Here is a 22,983-nt window from a genome sequence, read left to right as displayed (position 1 = left end):
TCAGACACAGTAGTGACAACACTGTTTTGATCTATTTTTTATTTAAAATTGCTTACTGTAGTGTGTTACAGGAGCATGCCACATCACCCTTAAAAATACTGATCAGTGCCTAGATAGCTGCATTTTAATTTGAACAACATCCAGTTCGATGCCAGAGTTTAGATCAGTGCAGTTCCGCTGAATAAACTGGCATAGTATATGAATGAATGAAACTCGTGGATGAAGGTACATAGTTGTTGATTATCAGTTTATGTCCTAGGATTTTGGAGTGGAATGATATCCAGAGAACAGACTCTGATGTTGATGTATGATCAGGTCCACCATTCTTAAAATTTGTTTTCAGCTGATTAAATTGTTTTCATGAATGTTAGTAACCAGTTTTCTTTTACATTTTTCTCTTCAAAAGAGTTGGTCTCTTTTAAGTATTTTTTGTGTGTTTTTTTTTTAAATAAACTTAATTTTAAAAAATCTCTCATGCTATTTTCATATCACAGAAAAGCAATGTTACAGAAATAGTAAAAGAATTGCAAAGTCACATGCTTAACCATTAGGTCTGATGGGGAGTGTAAACAATACAAAAAAACCCCATTTATTGATTGAACATTTTCCATTTGTTCATCAAAAATGGTAGGGAGCATTTGGATAAAAGCTATGTGTTCGTGTAATTAAAAACTGATCTTATCACATGTGTAGATGGGCAGAAAATAAAGTTTGTATAGACACAATTACACCTGGCATATGTAACCTCTGTGAGTTGTCGTAGCAATGATGGTAATATCATCTGTTCCAGGACAGATACTGCATAGCGTGAGCAGATTCTGCTTGTTTCTTTCACTTTTCCAGCTGCCAGTCAGAGGTTTTTCGCACCTTCTGGGTACATGCTCTCTAGATAATTCACACCTTTCTTCTTTCCTCCTCAGATTCCTCCCTTTAACCCAGCTTTTTTCCGTTCTGTGTCTGAAACAGAGCTAAATCTAGCTGCCATCATGGGGATGGGAGGGAAAGTGGGGATAGGTCTTGAGCATGCAGAAGAGTTTCTTTCTGGACTTTCTTGGAGCTGAAGCAATTATGGGGCATAAAGATTGATTTTTGCCCTGTATTCCCCAAGCTGAAGCATGTTCAGCCACTCTGTAGGAGTAGTATATCTGCGGTCTGCTAAGTGCTTCATCAAGGCTATAAACGTGAGTTGTTGGAGAGTCCAAGTGCTAAAAATCAAGGGTATGTGAGAATTTGAAAAGGCTCGTAATTTGGACAAATTAGGATAGATTTTTGCAGGGACAGCCAAGAGCTCTGATTCCTGCCAAATGTATAACTCTGAAGTTACTATGTATTTATTCATGCATTGAGAAAAAAGTGACGCAGCAGCCAATCTAAAATTAAGAGTCTTTGCATCACAAATAACTTGTAGATGGATAGACAAAAAAATAATTTTATTTCCATTGGCTTGTTAAATAAATACTTGCAGTAATTCATAAACTTGTTTATATTTCTTCACTGTTTGTAGCTCTTTATCAGATAGTTTCTTTACTAGCTCCTTTAATCTTTCCATGGTTGAGCAGCCTTCCAGGCCTTGACAGCCCTTAGTTACCACAGTAGAGTTGTCTATAGGAATCAAGTTTTCACTGAAACAAATCCTAATAGAATTGCACTTTGTGTGTCACCAGTTTGTCTTGAAGTTTCAGTAGGCACTTTTACATTTGGCTGGCCAAATTGAAAACACAGACCAGGCTATGATTCTTATCACTTTGGGGGCTCCATGAATGTTTAGGCAACTAGATGTTTTCACAAGGATATTTGGATGCTTAACGTTAGAGTCATTGTCAGCGAGCATGACAGTGGTCAAAGTTCAAAATCATAGAATCATTTAGGTAGGAAAAGACCTTTAAGATCATCGAGTCCAATTTAATTTAAAGACGTTTTTACTTTTCTGGTGTTCATTTCTTTCTCTTTATTTGCAGAGAGCAATTATAGTCTCTCTGAGGGGAACCCATCTACTCAGTTTTAGTTTTCTTAGTATCTGTTCTAGACGTTCACATTTTTTGAACATGGGTTGCCAGAACTCTGTATAATACTCCATGTGTGTGCTTATTGTGTCTGGAACAATAATTTTTATTCTCCAGTTCAGCTGATTATATCTTACCTGATAGCATCATGAGATTCCATTTGCCTCTTTGTCACGCTAGTGGCTGACATCATTCCTGTAGCAGAACTACAGAAGTGTGTCGTCTTCTTATGAAAACAGTTCAAAGAACAGAACAGTTTTTCATAAAATCATAGAACCAAAAAACAGGCCAGGCTAGAATGGTCCTTGAAAGATCATCTGATCTAACCTTTTGTGGGAAAGGAGGCCTAGATGAGATTATCTGGCATCCTGTCCAGTCGCATCATGAAAACCTCCAGTGATGAGGACTCTACCACGTCCCTGAGGAGTTTTTTCCAGTGAATGATTGTTCTCACTGTAAAAAAATTACATCTTATATCAAGATGAAACCTCTTCCGGTGCAACTTTTACCTATTGCCCCTTGTCTTCTCCATGTGACTTCTTGTGAAGACAATCTCCGTCCTCTTTGTAGCCACCCTTTAAGTGCTCAGCCCTTTCATTTACTTCTAATTCTGAACCTATTGAGTTGAAAATAACTGAATACGTGAATAAAGAATTCATAATTTAATTCTAAATGTATTTAAAATTATCATGCCTCCAAGCATTCAAAAATAGTAATTCCATTCTTTCCCTTAGGTAGACTTCTGTAGAGCTTCATGTCTACAATATGTATAACTATGGTAAAAATGATCTCAAGAGTAAAACCACCCAGTCTTTCCACAGAATAAACAGAGGATTCTACATTTTTGTAAACCTTTAGTAAACCATTGTCATTTCACTGAGCTCAGGCATAAACCTAACTGAGATATGATTGTAGAATGTCTTTTCTGTAAGACAAGAATCATAATGTATAATTTGGTATATTTCTGCACAGATTTATGTAAAAGTTACAGATACTGCACCCCTACATCCTGATTTAATCTCTTGGACAGTGTGTACTTAGTATGTCTCCATTAGTTTTGATTTATTTCAGTAGATTCTGATCTCTTCCATTGCCAAGTCAAATTTTCTCCACTGATTTTAGGCTATTGAAGTCTCTGTAGGCATAGAAAAACAGTAATCTTACCATTGGCAGTAGAAATTTGCTCCATGTGGTGCATTTGATGCAGTGCATTTAAGTTTCTGTACCTTATTAAATACAAACATTAAACATTCAAATTTTAACACAGACATTTTTGCACAAAGTCTCTCCAGGTTGTAGTGCTTAATCTTGGGAACAGTCCAATTAATGTCATATAACATTAGCAAATCTACTGAAAATCAATGACAACTGCTACAGTAATTTGCGTACCTGACATGGTTGACTTCAGGAAAACAAAAACTTACCATTGTTTTAGGAGCTCGTGTAATTGCTGTACAGTGAGTAAAAGATGGAATTGGAGCCTGTGCTTTCAATTTTCAAACATATGCTACCTTCAAACTGATCTCATATATATTTTTGTATAACTGCATGTTAAGTACACTTCCTGGCTCTAGAATGACTACTTAATGCCCCAACAAAGATACTTGTAGATATACTGGTACTGATCTGGATAGATTTCAGCGTTTTTTTAAGACCTTCTTTAAATTATTTGATGTGAGTACTGCTTGTCTGTAAGACTTCTGTTAAAAATTAAAAACTTCTTTTCAGTAAGACATGTTTTGTTCACTCCAGCTTTCTAAAAACCTCTAGGAGAGTGGTCCAACAACATATAAAGGTTATTATATAGAAGCTTTTCATGTCAATGGAAAGAATTTCTGCAAAATCTGTAAAGGTAACATGATGCCAGCTGCAGAACTGAAGCAAACTGAAAAAAACGCAAATATTCGTTTAGGTCATTTTTTTATTATGATCATTGCAGATGTTACTGTAGTACATACAGAGTTTATAGGCAAGAGAATCAGTGTCTTTAAATCTTTAAGTCCTTATGAAAAACTCATTCTTAAACTGGTGTGCCTATTTAATAGCGTGGATGGATTGAAATTTGAATATAATGTAGAACAGGTATTCCTATTAATTAACTTCACTGGATTTGCTAGATTTCTGGCTGATTTGTCACCATCCTAAACATGTCTTTAAAAATACAATTACAGAAAATAAGTAATTAAAAGAACAAATGACAGGTTGACTCTGATCAGTTTTATCAGACTGTTTTCACCTTGTGTATCGGTCCAGGAAAAGATACGTTCACTGTCACCCATGCCAGACTGGTGAATAAACAGACACCGGTAGAGCAGCAAATCCTGAATCTTTCAGAAGACACTGAAGCCATTGCACATAATCATCTCAAATGTTGAGTATCCTGATTTTAGTTAATATCTTCTTCAGAATACTATTTTTAAAAATGAATTAAATGAGCTCATAATGGTTTTCTAATAGGTGTTCTTTTCATTTCTGACTGTATTCAGTTGAATGCAGATACTATGAAAGTAAGCAATATATTTACAGCCACATGGAGATTAAGACAACATGCAGTGGAGATGATGAGAATATCAGTAGTGTGGCAGCACAGGCAGAAATGCAATAAACGTGAAATGCAAATACCTTCATTGATTAGTTCTGAATACATTCTGCTTCTACACGTGGAGAAGAACAAAATGCAGCCCATCTAGGCAAAATATGGAGCAGAAAAATTTAATCACATTTCTCTTTTTTTAGTCACTCAAAACATAAAATAGGAGCAAGTGCGCTGCGGAGACTGGACACAGGAAAGATGCACGAAGTCATAAAAATGACATTTTGGGCATATCTTCCAGTCCACTGCAGAAATCATGCTGTTCTCATTAGTTTCTCCAAATGCCGAGGGAAGCCCTTCTGATGAACGTGAAGAGCAGTTACAGGCAGTACAGTTATGTCCGGACTGTGTCCTGGCTTCTAAGGATCAAGATTGTATCAGTGCAGCGTGCTCTGTTCCTTCCTGTGAAAACCAGAGCACAGGAAAGTGGGGGATAATGTGTGTCTGGATGGAGCAGGAACATTTGACATGTGCTTATGGGAATATGGGCACAACAGGGCATGACCTTAGATTTAAGGACTGGAAGTCTCCCAGTTCCCACAGTATAAACATATTCCGTGACAGCCTAAGTGCTGCTGTGAGATGGAGCCAACAGCCCAAGTTAAAGTACACACTCTCTACTGCTGGCAAAACTTTGGGGTTTTCAGGTTTCAAAACTTTAAACCACTTGGCACAGTCTGCAACAAATGCTTCTAGAGAGACTGACTGGTGAATGTGCTTGTATTATTACAAGAATAAATTAACTGAGAAAAAAAGAAGAGACATTGATTTGTTTGGTATGTATTTGATTATACTCAGATTTTTTTTTTAAATGCAAGCTTCTTTGGGTGATAAATTGAATCTTTCTTTATATCTTTCTAACTAGTGGCTGGATAGACACCTTCTCTGTCTTAGAGATGGGAATTTTTTCAGGGAACAAATAAGAAATGTATAAAATCAAAATACATATTTTTAAAATACATTTCAGACAGACAGGAACAGCAGAAAGTTCTTAGCAGCGTGCCACTTGCTGTCCAGCAGCGTGCTGCGCAGCAGGCGGTGTTTCTGCAGCTGTAAGGCTGCTTCTCCACACCAGTTTCCTGTAACTATTCCACCAGTATGCGGGGTTTTCTTTTCTCTACTTCCACTCTTCCAAATGGCATAAAACCTTTGGCCCCCAAACCACTGTACTAAGGTAACCTCTAGATTGAGCAATGGTATATGCCGGTGTGAACCCCAGAAAGCCGATCCCCATCATTTTCCCTAGTAGGGGTTTGGCAAAGGATGATTGACCGGTCACCTTCTAGCATGGATTTCCTTTCTGCAGAAACTGATGGGAAGCAGAGTGGTGCTCAGTGGTGGAGCAGGTTATGGCTAGGGTGTGCAGCTAGATCTCAAAGCTTGGAAATTTAGATAACAGATCTGTCAGTGGGACCATCTCTGGTAAAATACATTCAGTAGAGGCATATATCCCAAAACCACATTTTGACAAATCCTCTCTTTCTCCTCAAAATATAAAAAATGGAAAAGTCCTAAGTGCATGAGGTATTAAAAAACATATTCCCATTCTTTGTACCAATACTGCTAACCCTTGTTGTCATTAGCTGCTGAAATCAATTTTTCCCTCTTTCTTACTTTGCTCCCACTGCCTATAGCTCCCTCATCCTTTTTTTTCTTCCTGAAGTGTATGGAGTTACTATTAAATTTAGCAATTTACAAACAATACTTTAGCTTTAGAGCTACCAGCAAAGGCTAGTTTGCTTCTTTGTTGTTTTTATAAAAACAAAATTGTTTATGGCATTGTCCCATAAAAACCATTAACTGGAGACTTAAAGGAAGAGAAATGAGCCTGCATTGCCTCTGTGCAGTACTCCGGAATGGGGTAATCCATCTGTTATGGAGGTGTTGATTAAACTATGTAGCCTAAAACATTGCTCCTTTTCATAAGTAAAGTCTCCATACTGTTGCTTTGACTCTGCAAGCTTTTCTACAGCTGCTTTAAATTAGGATTGTCCTTAATGAAGATGTAAACTGGTCTATAACATATTTTATTGAAAGCTTTAGAGAATTTATGCCATGCTGCTGACCAAACAAACTTTCCCAGTGGGGTGCTGTTCGCTGCATTCTGTGTTGTGTTGTGTTCTCAAGTGACATCTTGAAGCATTGCAGGTGGTTTGGCACACTTTTCTGCGCTTCCAAGTTGCTTTAGCAGTACTCCTAAAGGCACCAAAGACCTGGAAAATGACGACAACAACAACAAAAAGAAAAAAAAAAAAACACCAAAAAAACAAACAGGGAAGCTCCTTGGTGTTTTTAGAACAGAACTATCAAAACCAAAGAAAACAAAAAAGGATGCTGAAAATGAGGAGCTGTGAGCAACTTGAAATGAATTTCACTGAAGTTAAAAACAAAACAAATCTCCACAATAGTAGCTCACTGAGAATCAATCAAGACGCCTTTATTAGACGTGTGTGAGCTCGGCTCTGTTGTCTCTCACTCTGTGTGTGAGACTCCTCCTTGTGTTATCTTGCAGCAGAACCCCGTATTTGCAACCCTGCACTGCAGCTGCCTTCCCACCATGCGGCCCCCAAGCACCTGAGGCAAGAGGTGCTCCATGTGGGATCTGCTGCTGCACACCCCACAGCCCTGGCACACGGAGCTGCTGCCACAGCCAGCAGGCAGGGACTGTGCTGCTGATTGAGCCTGTCTCTAGAAATGTTCTGCTAGAAAGCACGCCACTACTCTCTGTCTCTTGACGTTTATATGTGGTACGCATGATACTAGTCATTATAATATGCATGCGTGATGAATATTTCATCAGCATATTCATAACCATCTGAAGATACATGGCTGGTTTTGTTCACCTTTCAAAATTAATTTGTTCAAAATATTTTTAAATAAATATATCCAATTGCATTTGTCTTTTTTCCTAATCAACCTAAAAATGCAGTCTGTTGGTGGTGCTTTAGTAGAGAAAAAGGTTTGCAAAAATATGAGGGTATTTCCAGCCAATTAAAGGAAGAAATTTGCTTAAATAAAACCAAACTTTCTTGCAATGTTTCTCCCAGATGCAGAATGATTTGTTAGAGCCATTGTGTTTTACAAAAACAGAAATTTGAATTCAACCTCTATAATAATTTATGTATTTAGTATGCCATTTACTGTAATGGCATACTAAAAGTGAGCCTTTTGCTCTCATTTCACTATTGTGTACTGCTCTGTTGGTCCCTGTGGGTGAACAATATATGAATCTCCACGGTTTCATAACTGCCTTCATTTTACCACAGGAAAACAAAGTCTGTTCAAATGCTCTGGTGCTCTGATTTAATGAGACAGAAAGTGCTGCATATTATCAGAACTATGTTTCAAGCTGATCTAGGTGCACTCCAAAAATTCTGTTTCATCCTTCTTGTACAACAGTTCAATTATTAAAAGCTAAGTGGCCTACGTGTCGGTTCAGATTCATTGCTTGCTAATTCTTCCAGTTCACTGTTTCAGCTGCAGAGCTGAAGAACATCCATGTCTAAATAGGGTATGCAGTGATGAACCAAAGTGGTTGCTTTTAAAAGCTGCGTTCCTTTATATGTATGACAACCTAGAGAAGGGCTATGCCATTCAGCCATTTTTATGCTTACTGAGCAGTATATTCTTACAAAAGCACTGGTGAGAAGACTGCATTGCTTTTTGCAGCTACACATCTTGCTGCTTTAGGATATCGGCAGTGTAGTTGGGTTGTCCCAGTCCCTGGATGAATTATTCAGGCTCTTGACATCAGAGGTTTCCGTTAGCGGATTGGCTGGTGCTCGGATAATAAAATCTTTCCACAGCAAAACAGTGGAGAAGGATGATGGCAGTGAGACCAGCAGAACTGCTACCTTCGATACAGCTGGCTTTGTCTGGCTGTTGCATCCCTGCAAGAATATGTAAAGATGTTTTTAAGGTTTGGCTTCATGTGAATTCTCTGATAAGAGCAGGTGGAGGGATTTGTGCAAGAGGCCTGCATTTCCAGTGAAGGAAAAAAATCAGATTGTTCTTGGAAAATTACTTCTGGCTGTATTCTAAAGAAACGCTGCACACTGCACGAGACAGGAGTAGCAGCAGCAGCAGCCGCCGCCGCAGCAGTAGCAGCAGCAGCAGCAGCATCATTATTTATGGCTCGCTACAAAGGTGCTGGTGGCAGAAATGTTTCGTCGTTAAATCTGCTTCCTGGGTTCTTTCAGTACCGGCAGGGTAAGTGGTGCAAACAGGGAGCTGACAGTCCTTGCAAGTGGGGAGAGCGTAAGAAACTGTATGACGCATGGGTCTTGTGAGTATAGATAAACAGTACCTCTGCAGAGAATTTGTATCAGTTTAATGAATTTCCAGGGAAATTTGTAAAAAGCGTGTTTATCATGGAATTTGCAAAATCAATGCCCTACTTGTGTTACATTCAGACATAGGTTTTACGGTGGTAAAATCTGTACATTTTAAGCCTATACAAAATAAATGCTAAAAAAAAATATGAAACTTTATTGTTAATAGTTACTGTTGGACTCATAAAGAATATATTGCTTGCATATATTGCCTTGAAACAGATTATTTTGAAAAGCTATTTCTGCCGTTTGTTGATATGACTGAAAATGTGTATGTCTTCTGCTGGTAAGCATTTAGAAACCAGGAGCTGGTTGTCTGATTTCCAGTTGTTGCCAGAAGGCTGCTTCTTAAATCAGCAGGATGCACTGGAACTACAAATTAAGGAATCATTTTCACTCTTTTTGTTGATCAGAAGTTTGACTTCTGAAGGCCCAGTTCTTTTTTTTTTGGCGTGTTGTTATTGTATCGGGGTTGCTGGGGAATTTTAAGTTACAGAGGTCTGAATGAAGCCAGAGCCAGACTGATTCTGTGTGCGCTCAATCTCTGTCCTCACACCTACTCACACACAACCCAATTCAAGTGTGCAACTACTTCCATTGAAATTAATCGGTCTACCTGTGTAATTGCTTGTCAGAGCAGAGCTGACGTTTACTGTATGTCACAAGGGAAACAGCTTGTTCATGGTTAGAAACCATACATTGAGAAGTCTGTTTTCCAGAACGTAGAAACAATTATCATGCATAAAGACATCCCCTGCCAAAAATAGTCAGTATTGAATGAAGCGCAATGCTGTATTTTGAGTGATATTTTTCATAACCTGCCTGTCAGTGCAACAAGTAGATTCATGAACATGAATCTAGTAGATTTCGTGACCATGAAATCAATGTTTTAAAAATGATGTAAGACAGCCTACCCAATGAAATCAAAGAAAAGGAAAATAAAGAATGCCGGATTATTTTCTTAGGCATGAAGCGTGCTAATCTAGCAATAGATGCTGGAAGTATATATATCTTTTTTTCCTCTGGTATTTCTTATATGTGAGATATTGTTTATGTGTAAAGAAAATATTCCTGAGTCATAATGCACAAACACTTTTTGGGAGCTCGTGTGTGGTCAGGGAGCCATCGTTGTCCCACTTAAGAGAACATTTTGGCTGACAAATTTTGTGTGGCAATTTGTATCTTCATGTACGCTCATTGTGGAGCAGCATTGCACGAGTGTAAATCAGGAAGCTTATTAGTAGTAGTGCATCAAACGTAGTAGTTATCTGTTCCAGAACTTTAAAAGGGATTAAAGGATATCCCATTTTAATTTTACAGATGTGAAAGAGATGAAATCATTATTCAGTGTTAACACAAGTCAGTAGCAAAGGCAGTATCTAAAATTAGATTTTCCATCTGTAGGTTTTGGAACAGGCATATGTTATAAAAAATAGATATTTAACAGCAATTTTATTTATTTGGATTTTCTGTAGGGGAATGAAAGTGCTTATTCAGAACCGATGATGATAATAAAATGATTTGTTTTTCAGTAAAATGGGTATTTCCTTTTATTTTTTAAAGACAAATCTCCAACATAAAAACCTGAATGCCCCTGTTGTGAAATTATTCCATGTGTCAAACCTGATTCCCTACAAGGAAGGGACAGGACTTCGTGGATTGGTTATAGCACGGTGATTTTCTTCCCTCTGCAGCCATGACCCTGGCTGTTGAAGTTGGAGGAGCTCCTTCAGGAGCTATTTTTGTCTATGCAGCTGGCAACAGCCTCTGAGGGACTGTCTGAGAATCAGTGAAATTTCGCTATAAATCAGACAAGTGCTTCAAGACAGGACTAAGGGAGGTAGAAAGTAGCAGTATAGAAACTGCCCGAACTAGCTTAATGGTTCCTCCCTGGCAGGATCTTCCAGAGGACAAATAAGCTTGATAATGCAATTTCAAATCTTTAATTCAACATTGTAAACATATTCAAATATACATGCTAATAGTATTTTTTCTAAGCCCCTAGCTGACTTTCTACGTAAAAGCAACTTGACTGTCAGAGACATGGATTCTAGTTAAAAAGTACAGAGAAGTTCTTGGTGCTGAGACCTTGGGTAAATATAATATAGACTTAGATGTCAAATTTGTCTTAGCATTCAGATTTGAAATAGTGTCTTACCGGTCATTGATTTGTTAAGACTTGAACTTTACTGTGAAACTCTTCAAATAGTCAAGTGTCAGAGCATTATTATAAGAATATGAAGTATTTGTTATGGGCAGTTACAGACAAAAATAACTCTCAAAAAAAATATAGTGACATTTCTGGCAAAAACAGAATGCATTTGTTGTCAATAAGGAATACTGTTCTTCCATCTTGTAAATACAGAAGTATTCAGCAATGTCTAATCAAACTGATTTTCTTTTTTTCTCAGATGAGCAAGAGTCAGTGCAGAAAAGGACTTTCACAAAATGGATCAATACTCATCTGGCTAAGGTAATAAATGGCTTTGAACTTATTATTTTTTTTTTTTTAGATCAAACCTTTTTATCTACGCCTATACAGGCTCTGGAGTATAGAATATGTCAGATTTATTTGTCTGATCAAAATGGCATAAACTTAAAAGGGATGCCCATTATCTGTGCAGCATAGAGGATGAATCTGTTTCAGCATGATAGCAGTAAGCTGCAGTGTTGTAAGTGCTGCCTACAGGCAACCACCCAGCTCCTTTGGCCAAAACGGAAACTGGCCAAACATTCAGCCAGACAAAATATTTGAAACTGCTTTCTGTTAAACAGAAATATTAGCCTTATTACATAGGGTGTATTTGCATAAAACTCGACTCAGTTGTGTAGTTTCTTAGAGGGATCCTGAACTGGTTACAAGGATAAATAGTGCTTCATGAATCCAGGGATGAATGAATTATCTGATGCATCTTGGGATTTGTCATGAAACTATTGTTGCTTCTTCTTAGCACAACCTAAACCTCCTTTTTTAGGTTTTAGCAGAATAAAGACAGTGATTTACACACAATTTAAAACGTATTAAGCCACAACTGATACCAACTTTATCTGACAACGAGATTTAATTTGGCATTTCCCAGAGTTTTCACACAGCACAGCTTTAACAATAGTTATCAGTTAGTCCAGTAAATTAAAATATTTAAACACCAGAGATGCTCTTGGAAATGCATATTTTAGATCATGAAGATTAATGAACTTGAAAATTGAGCAAGGAATAGCTGCAAGAGCACTGTTTTAGCTTCTCTGTAGAGAATTGGCTAATAATGGCCTCAAAAATAAACAGATCAAAGCAGGAAACCCATATAATCCTATACCGTGTCATTTGGTCTAATGAGACTGTGTGGTACAGCAATGGTATTTATTTATGTTACTGAGGGATGTAACTGAGGAATTTACTGTGAAATGAACTACACTGGCATTGTAAAATTCAACTGCAAGAACAAGGTTATCTTCAGGACTTCCTGACAGTGGATCCTCACTGGACATGAGGTCTATCCCCCATTCTCTTTGAAATAATTTGGAAAAGGTCCCTATGCAGCAGAGAACTCGGGCACTCTATGCATGTTCTATTTATTTCAACCGAGATGAAAAGACATTCAGTATTTGCTAAAGTGTTAGCAAAGTGGGCTGTGAACATGTGTCAGAGGATAAAAAGAACTCTTATTTCATCTTCTTCTATTTCCTAATTGTATTGTGTTATTAATAATTGATCAATAATATCTGAGAATAATTGACAAGTAGATATATCTACATATTGTTACATGTGTATATATGTGTGTGTGTGTAATGATAATTTGCTAGTAATAAGTAACAAATTATTGGGAAGAGACAAAGTCGCAGTGGCAGCTCAATTAAGAGATTTTGCTCTGGATTAAGAGCTGTGAACTCCACCTTACTATACTAGTGAGGGCTCAGGTAGACCTTTTGACTTGTGTAATCTAGGCGTATATTTCTTTAACGGGTCTGATGTTGTAAAGGTTTATCAAATACTCACATTCAAACCAAGCAGTTAACTAGCCACAGCCCTTACTTTCGGCTACCTGAGGTAGCCTGTAAAATGTAGGTCTGTGATAATTCGCCCTTTAACAGGAGAGTTGTTTCTGTGATACTTTTATTGATGGCTGTCAGCAAGTTTGCCTCACTGCCTGAATCAGATGTATAGATTAGCTGGTTTTGCTTCCCATTTATGCTGTTGTGCTGCCGCAGGAGAAGCATTGTTTAGAGATTATAGAGATTAGACCCAACAGGAGTGACGCATGCCATTCAGACTTCTAAGTTTTTAAAGCTTAAGCTTTTACGTCTTTGTTAGTCATACTTTTAGATAGCGTGGAAATATGTTTTCTGCATTCATCACAGCTGTAGGAAATACTGATGGGTCTGTGAAATGCACAGAACTCCCCTTGCACTCCTATTGCAAATTGTAACCCAGAAATTCAGTATTTACGTTGCTTGATTCATGCTAAAGATTGTTGCAGTTTTCCTTTTTTCAAAAGAAATCGGAAAGCTGTAACATTTCTATTGTCTGGAGGCCTTTGAAATGTCATAAGGAAAAGTCCTGGAAGGAGACACACTTTCAGGCAGCATTGTCTGCGTTCTGCACTCCTCTCTGAACCCGATAAAATGTGAAACACCTGCCAAAATGGTATCTAGCGAGGGACACCGTGAAGCGCAGGCCTCACACTGATAGCAGAGAACAGCAGCACACACTTCCGCACAGGGACCTGTGTCTGTTAAAGCCGGTGAAGTTACACGGGAGGAAATAAGAAAAAAACCTTAAAACTGTAACTAAAGTATCTGTAACTCTAACACCATGTCTATCTGGAGAAATATTCCCTCATGAATAAGTTCAAAAGTCTTCAAAAAAGGGCTGGTGAATAACTGCATGAATCCTCAAACCCAGAAGAAATTAATGTTTTCTAAGCCAGGATTGATGGAGTTTCAATGTAGCAATTTGAAAGATGGGTTTATTTATGGCAAAGGAAAGGAAACTCTACCGATGTAGTTTTCATCCTGATACTGTGTTTGTTGAGAAGAGCAAAGGAGGATTAAAAAAAGAGCAGTTTCTGCCACTGTGAAGGGTAGCAATTTGGAATAAATGGAAATGCAGGACTGATTTGATTGTGTTAGGTAGAACTGAGAACAATTAATAATTTGAAAATATAAAGCAGGATGTGATAGTTTGTCAGAGTTTGCTATAACTGAAAGATTATTCACTGCTAATATTTAAAACCTTAGTGTATGCTTTTATTCTAAAAATTTATGCTCTAATTGAAAGATAAACTAATTTCATAACTGAGTTAAGTCCATCAAGTAGATTTAAAAAATCGGTTTTGGCTTTTTAACTGTAAAGTTAAGAATGGATTTCAGAATATGGATACAAATAAATAAGAATGAACAAAACAGGTAAATCAAATGACAGTACCAGTGAATTGAACTTTATGAAGAGGAGTCGGAGGAAGGTACAAATTTTTTATTCTCTCTTGCTCTTACAATAGAAAGCTACCTTTTTAAAATTATGTTTCCTAGTTCACAGGTATGTTTTTTTCACAAGCAGAAGACAGGTAAAGGACTTGGGATCAGCTAATTATGAGACACCTCAAAGACCAATTGAGGTACAACAGCCCTAGCACAAACCGTGCCCTTACCCACAGGGCAATGTCCCACAGGGGACGAGCACAGGGGAAAGAGCTGCAAGTATGATAACTAGCAGGTATTATAATGCAGCTTCATTTTGGGTCAGCTGTTAGCACTAGGCTGTGTCTGTCCCTCTGCTGTCTGTCTTCCTAATCGCAGCTGAATCTGTTCTGTGATTCTGACTTGGGAACCGGTGAGCCTCAGCAACTGGAAATCACCTCTTTTCTCTGCCACGCACTTGCAGAAATTGGGTTACAATCTATCAAATGAATGTGATCTATCTTCTGGCCATCCAGTTTAATTTTTGTGTGTCTGTGCAGTTCTAATGATAAATGAGATATGCATGTGTAACAGGACAAGAAATTTTCTATTTGCGTGTTACGTATTCATATTTCTCTAAGGTTTTACAACTGGACCTCCCTCATCTCAGTCTCAGCCTTCAAAAATACAGAAATAATTTGAGTATGCTTCTGAGTATCTTTTGAGGCATCTTTTCAAAGTCTAAGTTTAAAAATACAGAACAACGTTACACCAAATATGTCAAAAAGGAGACATTACATCCATTCAGAACAGCAGTTACTTAAATGTTTTTCATTTCATTGCCTATGCTGATTTTTAGATTGTGGATTAGTTGAATAAAGAAGAAGAAAAACAGGCCTCTTTGTAAAACAACAGAGGCGTACGCCTTTTATTGCCTTTATCATCTTTGGTGAAAGTGTTGGAAACAGTAGTTTCAAAGCTTTGGAACATGAACTGTAAATTGGTTTAACTCAATCAAATAACATCTTTGTTCCCAGGTGCAGGGATAACTTCAGTATTTGTACTCAGAAAAGTATTGCTGTAAGCTCACCAATTAGAGTGAACAACAAATAAGTACTGAAAAAAAAATAGTATTCATTTTGTATTTCCATTAAAAGGATGCACACATCAACAAACAAAAGCAGAGGATGGATATCGAATAAAAATAAAACTAAGAATAGGTGAACATTTTTAAATTATACTTATGCAATGGCTTCATAATGCTGAATTAATCCTGGGCATTAAAACTTACATTAAGGCTTTTGAAATTGCAAAATGATATGTTTTATAGTAAAGACAGGAAGAAAAAGAAACGGGTATATCAAGATTTACAGCTTTCGCACACAATGCTGTCAGTGATGGTAGTTTGTTCTTAGAATTTAACTTGTTCTTCATACAAGAACCTTATCAATTTTCATCAGTGAACTAAGTAATTCTGTGTCTTTCTGTCTTTTCCAAATGGGAAAACAGCGGCTCCCGATATCTTAGTCACTGACAGAGAAAAAAAATTAAGCTAATGTCCATCTTGACTGCATGAGGAGGAAAATCTGCCTGGGAGTTTTCTTTGCCAGCAGTCACTGTATGTTTTCGCTAGTATTGCACGTAATCTCTAATGTTAAACAGTGAAAGCTAAATTAATTTTTCTGACAAAACAAATAATGTAAAACTTAGGGCTGAGTCCCTCAGTCTTTATTCATAAAAATAGTCATTAACAGCAAGGACCATGAAAACGTATGTGCTTAAGGATTTAGGAATTAAATTGGGGTGGAGGAGTAGGACAGCTATTACAGAGTTATCGAAATTTCACGTTCTTCTTCCTGTTCCCACATGTATTTCCCTGCAGAGACAAATTCAGTAGTTACACAGATTTGTTCTTGTTCATGCACGTGGATAGGTTTTGACAAATTTTTTCAGCAGTTTTTGAAACATTATTTGAAAATGAATGGAGCAAAGGTAGTTTACAATGTTTGCATTGACAACCATTATGATGCAGTTACTGATGTTTGTGTAGTATAATTTATTCATTAGAGAAGTTAAGTACAGGGTGTGAGGATAAAATTCCTGTAGCAAAGATGCAAATGAGAAATGATATGCAAGAAAAAGTGTTGGAATAGAAGAGTGAAGCTTACCAAATGCACGTTGCTTCCATCTCTGAGGTTTTTATTTTACAAAACTTATTTTACTGTGCCAGAGGAGGAATGTCTAGAGATTGCAGGTCTGTTATGAACTGCTTTCTTTGAGGCTTTCAGTCAAATACTTTGTGTGTGTACCAATATTCAATTCTTTAAATGATTCAGAATATTTCCTGAACACTACAGCAAATTAGCTAAGTTTGTAAGAGCAACAGGTTTATGCAAAGCATTCCCTCATCAGTTCCCATTTGTGACCAGTTCTAAATACAGTTATTTAAATAAACATTTAATATGGGAAAAATTTGGTTCATTAACCTTTAAGATTCATTCCCACTTAATTCATATTCCTCCTGCAGAACACATTAATTTACTTATACTGAGTGTGTCTCCCTCTTTCTGACATGACTGTTCCTAAATGTCATTGTCACTATAAACTACACCACTGTGATTGCATATACTTCAATAAACGAGTGTTTAACAGAATGCATGCAACACAGTATGTAGCATATCATGAGAATTATTTTGCTAATTTGCTTCCTTGAAGAAACTTACGAAAAAACCAAATTCAAATACTAAGACATCTGAAACCTTAGTGTAGATCTGACAAGTTGTAGATTTAACGTCTGATTTTTTATCAAACTATATTCTGAGTTCCTCAAAGAAATTTTATTCAAGAAGTTTATAAATAACAGTATTTCTTTAATATTACAGGATTTTGAGAGGTTACTTCATGTAGTCTTTAAATGTTCTTTTTTCCTGGTTTAAAAATGACTCAATTAAATTCCTTGCACAGGCTTTCCAACATTCAAAATATAGTGTATTAGGATCATTGCAGTTGATTGCATTGCTAGAGCTATACATTTACATGCAAAAAGCCAAAATCTGGAGTACATTCAACATTTTCAAGATTACAAAATTTTAAGTTAGTACTCTTTCCCTGCTTTTACTGATTTACAGTTAGTATTTGGCAGTGCATTAAGGCAACTAAGTGAATAGACGTTAAGTCTTGTTGAGTCTCTAGAATAAAAAGTATTCAATAGATTTTAACTGAATACAGCTTTTTTAAAAAAAACCACAACTTTCTTCTCTGGAGGATAATAAGTAAGCAGTGTACAGCTTCACTTTCTCCTTTAATTTTGTTTGACAATTATGTACGCAGCCAAGAAGTAGCTATTTATCTATTTCAACAGAAGATATTGTGTTAATCTTAGTAGAGGATCTGCCTGGAAAACCAGTCAAGTAGCTTGAGCCATCCTGTGTGATGGTCCGTATACAATAAATAAGGGTGTATGAACTTCTCAGTATCAGCTAGTGGATGTATATCTTCCTGAATTATATCAACATGGGGAATAAGATTGATATCTGTGGAATATTTATGTGAAAGAGGAATCTATACTTCTATATATGCCACTAAAAGTATTACTCATTCCGTACTTCTGAGAGAAACTGGAGTCATAATAATAGGGTAAATTCTACGCTATCTGCCCAGAGTAGTAAAAAATAAGTGAGTTATGAAATGCAATGAGGGTCTTACCTCCTTGTAGTAAGGTATTAACATCTTCAGGGTAGTGAAAAACATTATATTATAAAGCGTATTATGCAGAACATTTTTGGCAGTCTGTTTAATTAACAAATTTTCCATATTAGAGGAGTGTCATACAGGAGATCTTGTGACACAGCTGTTGTACCTGCCTTCTGTTCCTGCTCTATTGGTGTTAAGGTACATGGTGTGTGCTGCTAAACACTGGCAGTGTTGGTAATTATGCAACCTTTCAGCAACAAAAAGTACATTTCAACCTGCTGATTTATGAACAGTTGTTGTGATTCTAACACTTCATAGCAGCAGGTTAACGTTATTAACGTTGGTGTAAGTCTTTTGATGGTTTCTTTGCTGCTTCTTATCTTGTTCAATGCTTTCCCATACTTCACCTAGTTTTCCCCAAACCAATATTTGATTCATGTCAAAAGGAAAGTACTGTAGGTGTTCATTTACTTGGATGATGTCTTCAGGGATAATTCCCCTGCCTTACCTTAGCACCATGCCTTAGTTAGGGTGCAAATCTAGTTTTTGTAACTACTGTCAGCGAGGAGCGACTAGTGAAGGTTGTGGTTGAGAGCAAGAGCTTGACATGGGTGATCAGGTTTATCTATAGTGTGAAACCATGCACTGTGGAAAACAGAGGTGCTCCACAGATTTGGTTTGCATATGAATTCCAGATGACTTTTGACTTCATGTTGGGATGAGGCAAATTCTGGCCTGTACACTGATTTGAGAGTAAGGATACCGAACTGCTCAAGCTGGAGTGGAGTTGTGTTGCACTCAAACAGGTCATCTGACAGGCACATTACAGGCACCAGGGTTATGGAGCACTGTAAATCTCACTTACCCTCAATCTAAATGTATCCTAAATTGCCCTCTAAAAGAACCTGTCTCTCTTCATTACTGGAGAGTGAGCTTCAAGAGACAAACCACACTACCAGGGCATTTAGATAGGTGGTGAAATTTTTGAGACCTTCACCTCCTGTTGGATTAGGATGTCAGCTGCTAAAATCCTCTTGTCTTAATTGCTGAATTATTTTAGCACAAAATTCTTCAGTATTATATCATGCGGTAATACTGATAAAACCAAAGTTGCTCCAAACTTCAAACAGGAAATGATAATATAGAAGGTGAGGAAAATTAATTGCATTTATGTCAACTGCCTGTGATGCAAAACTGGGACAAATTAATCTCCAGTGACCTGTTTGCTCCATTGATTTCTTTGGTGTTATATTAAGGAAGAGCATGATCCAGTATCTATTGCATTGCTAGGAAATAAAACCCCCTGTGATTAAATATACCCTCATAATGAGTTGTAGTACTGCTTATTTTACATACATGAGAAAATAGACTCTTTTATTATTGTGGCTATTAGAGCATGTCAAATCTCAGATGAAGTCTGCTTTCAGCAGAGTTATTTTTCCACTTTATGCCAAAATTATGTCTCATTGAAATATCAGTTCATCCAAGCTGAACGACGAAGGCAAGATGTTTTGATTTTGGGAACTGGAAACCTTCGCTTTCTCCTGATTTGTCATAGCATTTTTACCTTTTCAAGAGCAATGTTTCCTTTATTAGGTTCATCTTTTCAAACCTATGTTTCTACAGAACAGAAGTAATAGATCAAGTTGTTGTACAAGCATCATTTTTTTTCAGAAGTACCCCAAAAGTAAATTATTGAACTTGAACTAATTTCAAGCATTTTGTGTTCTGATTGTCATTTTAGTGAATTAGCAGGTATGAATGTTAGTATTATCTTAATTAGCAAGTTTAAATGTTGACAAGCTCATGAAAGCTAGAGGGTGTTTAATTTATTTCAGCTGAACCAAGTTTAAACTTGTTGTTTCTAAGAGACATTTTGTGATCATTAAAGTAAATACTAACCAGCTGAGAGCTATAGTTCCTCAAACTGGGATTGTGGACGAGAGTCCAAAGAAGACAGAGTTTAATGATGTGACCTTGTTATTCAAAATTCCTAAAACATAATCTGTTTACATATTTTTCAGTATGATCATTGTTGCGTTTGTGAATGTAAAGACATATGCTAAGCAATTTGTTTTAAGTAGAAGCTGACACAGTGCTAACAGCACTGGAAGCCTGCAAGGCCTGGGGGAGAGGAGAGAAAATACAGCAACTTAGTGTAACAACTGTCAGCTGTGAGAAAGTAGCAGCATTGCTCAATCAGCCACTCTGCTTTAGGGATCTTTTATTCATACAGCTCCTTGTGCTGCTTGGACTAAGAGTGAAATTTCTGTGACATAGTTAACACTGGGCAAAAATATGCTGATGTATTGAAATATGACTGTAATAATACATCTTGAAGTTGTGTCTATTTTATAGACTCATTGTTGGTGTGTTTCCTTGCTTGGTTTAGGGAGCAGGAGGTTTTTCCGTTGTATCATTAGTGGCAGAAAGCATCTAGCATTACAGTCCTGTGCTAGAAATGTCAAATACTTAAACAATACGGTGACACAGTAATGGTTAAATGATACATTGATATTAAACATTATAAAATGTAAAGAAGGGGACCAGCCACTCTTTGTGCATCTGTTTGAAAGGAAGGAAAGTAGAATGTGATGCTGGTGAGCCTTTATGATATCTGAAGTCTTCTCCCTTTCAGCGCAATCCTCCCATACTGGTGAATGATCTGTTTGAAGATATCAAAGATGGGGTAATGCTAATTGCCCTTTTGGAAGTTCTTTCAGGGCAGAAGCTGGTAAGAACTTCCTTCTTCTGAATATACATGATAGTTGCATAACTTCTCTAGGATGTAGTTTTCTAATATGTTTCTATATTTGAATACCATGAAAAACTGACTTCTACATAAGCAAATAAGTTTATTCATAGAGTGGGATATCTGGTTAGAAAACCCCCAAACCAGATGATTACAGACTGAAATTCTTGATTTTATGCGTTTTATATTAATTTTGTCTTATTAGTTCATAAAAATTGCTTATTTGTATTAGTCTTTGCAGTTCATTTAGGCGTTGCTATCATGGCATAAGGAAGGTCTAAACTGCAAGCTATTTCTATACGTCTTGAAGAAATGATAGTGTTTATCTTGTTAAATTTACGTCTCTGAAAAAAATAGTTGAGCCCCTCAAATTTCATGGGATCTTACATCCATTTACCTTCACATCTGCTGTGCTACTGTAAAGAACCTTAACTGATGCCAAAAAGGCTTTTTCACCGCCAAGTTGTGCACAGAGGCCATCGTGTGTACATGGCAAATAGGCTGTCTCTTGGGAGCTAGGCTAGTTTTGGCCATGTGATGTGGAAGAAAACCAAAAGGGTTTTGGGCCAAGGGCTCTCACTTTTTCCAAACCAGCTTGCAGATCAGGTGGCAGCATCTGAAATAGTAGAGCAACAGTCCATCATTTGGCTTGCTCTGGGGTTCAGACATTACCTGTTCCCTCACATGCAGCCAATTTGCAAGTGCTACACTTTTTCCCCTTTTTCATGTCTGTTTTGATTGCAGATCATACCCCAAACTAGGTAATGATTCAGACTGCAAGAGTGATTTTATCATAAGATGGGGAAAAAGCTATACTTTCAAGTCAGTTTCTGCTCTGTTGAAATATACCCATTTCTGTTTCTCTTCTTCTAAGACAGAAAGTCTCCCTCTTGTGGCAAAACAGTAGTAGTAATACAGGAAAAAAAAAGTAATGATGGCACCTGTTACAATAACTTCCTTGGATTGTATCCTGTATACATTAATTAGTGAAAGACCAGAACCAGAATAATGTCTGTTTGATTTAAAGGTCATGTAAAGCAGAATATGATATTCTGTAGTAACTGCAAGAGGAATTCCAGAATCTATAGCAAGCCTTTGTTAAAACTGTTTATAACTTTATGAACAGGAATTTAAATTATAGTAGCTGTATATTTGCATTAAAATGTAAGATTCAGTGGGGAATTTAATTCCACTGTAGAGTATTAGAAAGCTAGGGTATGTTCTTGATTTAATTCAAATAATTCTGTCTTTTTTTAGCCTAAGCGTCTTGAAGTTCAGCAAGATTCATTGTTCTATAAGGGTTTGTTATAGTTGGTTTTTTAATCACCAATAAAGGATTAGAGAGAATGAATAAAAATACTCTAGGTAAAATGTCTTCACTGCATACCGATGTTTAAAAATAACAACCACCTTGACTTCTCCTTTGCAGGCAAAAATATTTTACTGAGAGAATGTTACTTTCTCTCAAGCGCATATGTATATGTGTGTGTATAAAAAATAGTAGTAGTTTGTTTTACATGAGAAAAACAGTTCTCTGATTTGATGAAGTTTATGAGCTGACATTATTAAGACGTATAAAACTCTTTTATAATAGAAGTATCACATTTATGTCCCCTATATCTGTCAGTGCACCCTGTTGCTATATGCAAAGATACAATTCAACTGCTCCAAGGAACATTTTTACATGTAAATCAGACTATGGTATGTACATAGGAATTTATAATAATCTGGAACTTCACTTTTTGCAGCAAATTGGCATAAATCTAATCTAATCTAATTACGCTGTTCTTTCTATTTAAGCCTTGTGAGCAAGGACGTCAGCTGAAGAGAATTCACTGGGTTGCCAACATTGGCACAGCTCTTAAGTTTCTAGAAGGAAGACGGGTAGGTTTGGTAGCACTTAGTCCTGTTCTTTCCTTCTTTTTTTCTTTCTTTCCTTAAATGTATGATTTTTATCCACTTAGCTGTTCTTATTCTCCAAAATTTGAGCTACGTATACAGTCTTCAGTTTCTACACAGTGCCTAAAAGCTGCTGTAAAGTAAAAATGTCAAGACCCAACAATAATAGGTAGCAATGTATAGGGTAAAACTTTTCTTTTTCTTTTTTTTTCTCTTTTTAGTTAGAATCACCTTGTATGATCTCCTTCCTTTTTCTTTTTTTTTATGTACACTTCAGCTCCTCATGTTCCCTACTTTCCTGTTGCTGTTATCAGCAAA

General features: G+C 36.9%; 1 protein-coding gene across 12 annotated transcripts in view; it reads left to right on the top strand.

The window, feature by feature from the left end:
* SYNE1 (spectrin repeat containing nuclear envelope protein 1) overlaps positions 1-22,983 on the top strand; it is a 308,297-nt gene that overhangs the window by 39,526 nt on the left and 245,788 nt on the right. For 9 of the 12 annotated variants that reach the window (XM_063329329.1, XM_063329318.1, XM_063329323.1 and 6 more), the window contains exons 1-4: positions 8,712-8,805; positions 11,339-11,400; positions 20,653-20,748; positions 22,567-22,650. In XM_063329329.1, the coding sequence (XP_063185399.1) occupies positions 8,727-8,805; positions 11,339-11,400; positions 20,653-20,748; positions 22,567-22,650 (321 nt within the window). In that variant the 5' untranslated portion in view covers positions 8,712-8,726. Of the gene's footprint in view, positions 1-8,557; positions 8,806-11,338; positions 11,401-20,652; positions 20,749-22,566; positions 22,651-22,983 lie in introns of those variants that run through there. The other 3 variants (XM_063329326.1, XM_063329322.1, XM_063329317.1) reach the window with 3 other exon arrangements.

This window comes from Chroicocephalus ridibundus, chromosome 3 (assembly GCF_963924245.1).
Source record: "Chroicocephalus ridibundus chromosome 3, bChrRid1.1, whole genome shotgun sequence".
NCBI lineage: Eukaryota > Metazoa > Chordata > Aves > Charadriiformes > Laridae > Chroicocephalus > Chroicocephalus ridibundus.
The sequence above is the reverse complement of the archived record's forward strand: the minus strand, read 5'-3'. Positions and strand labels throughout refer to the sequence as shown.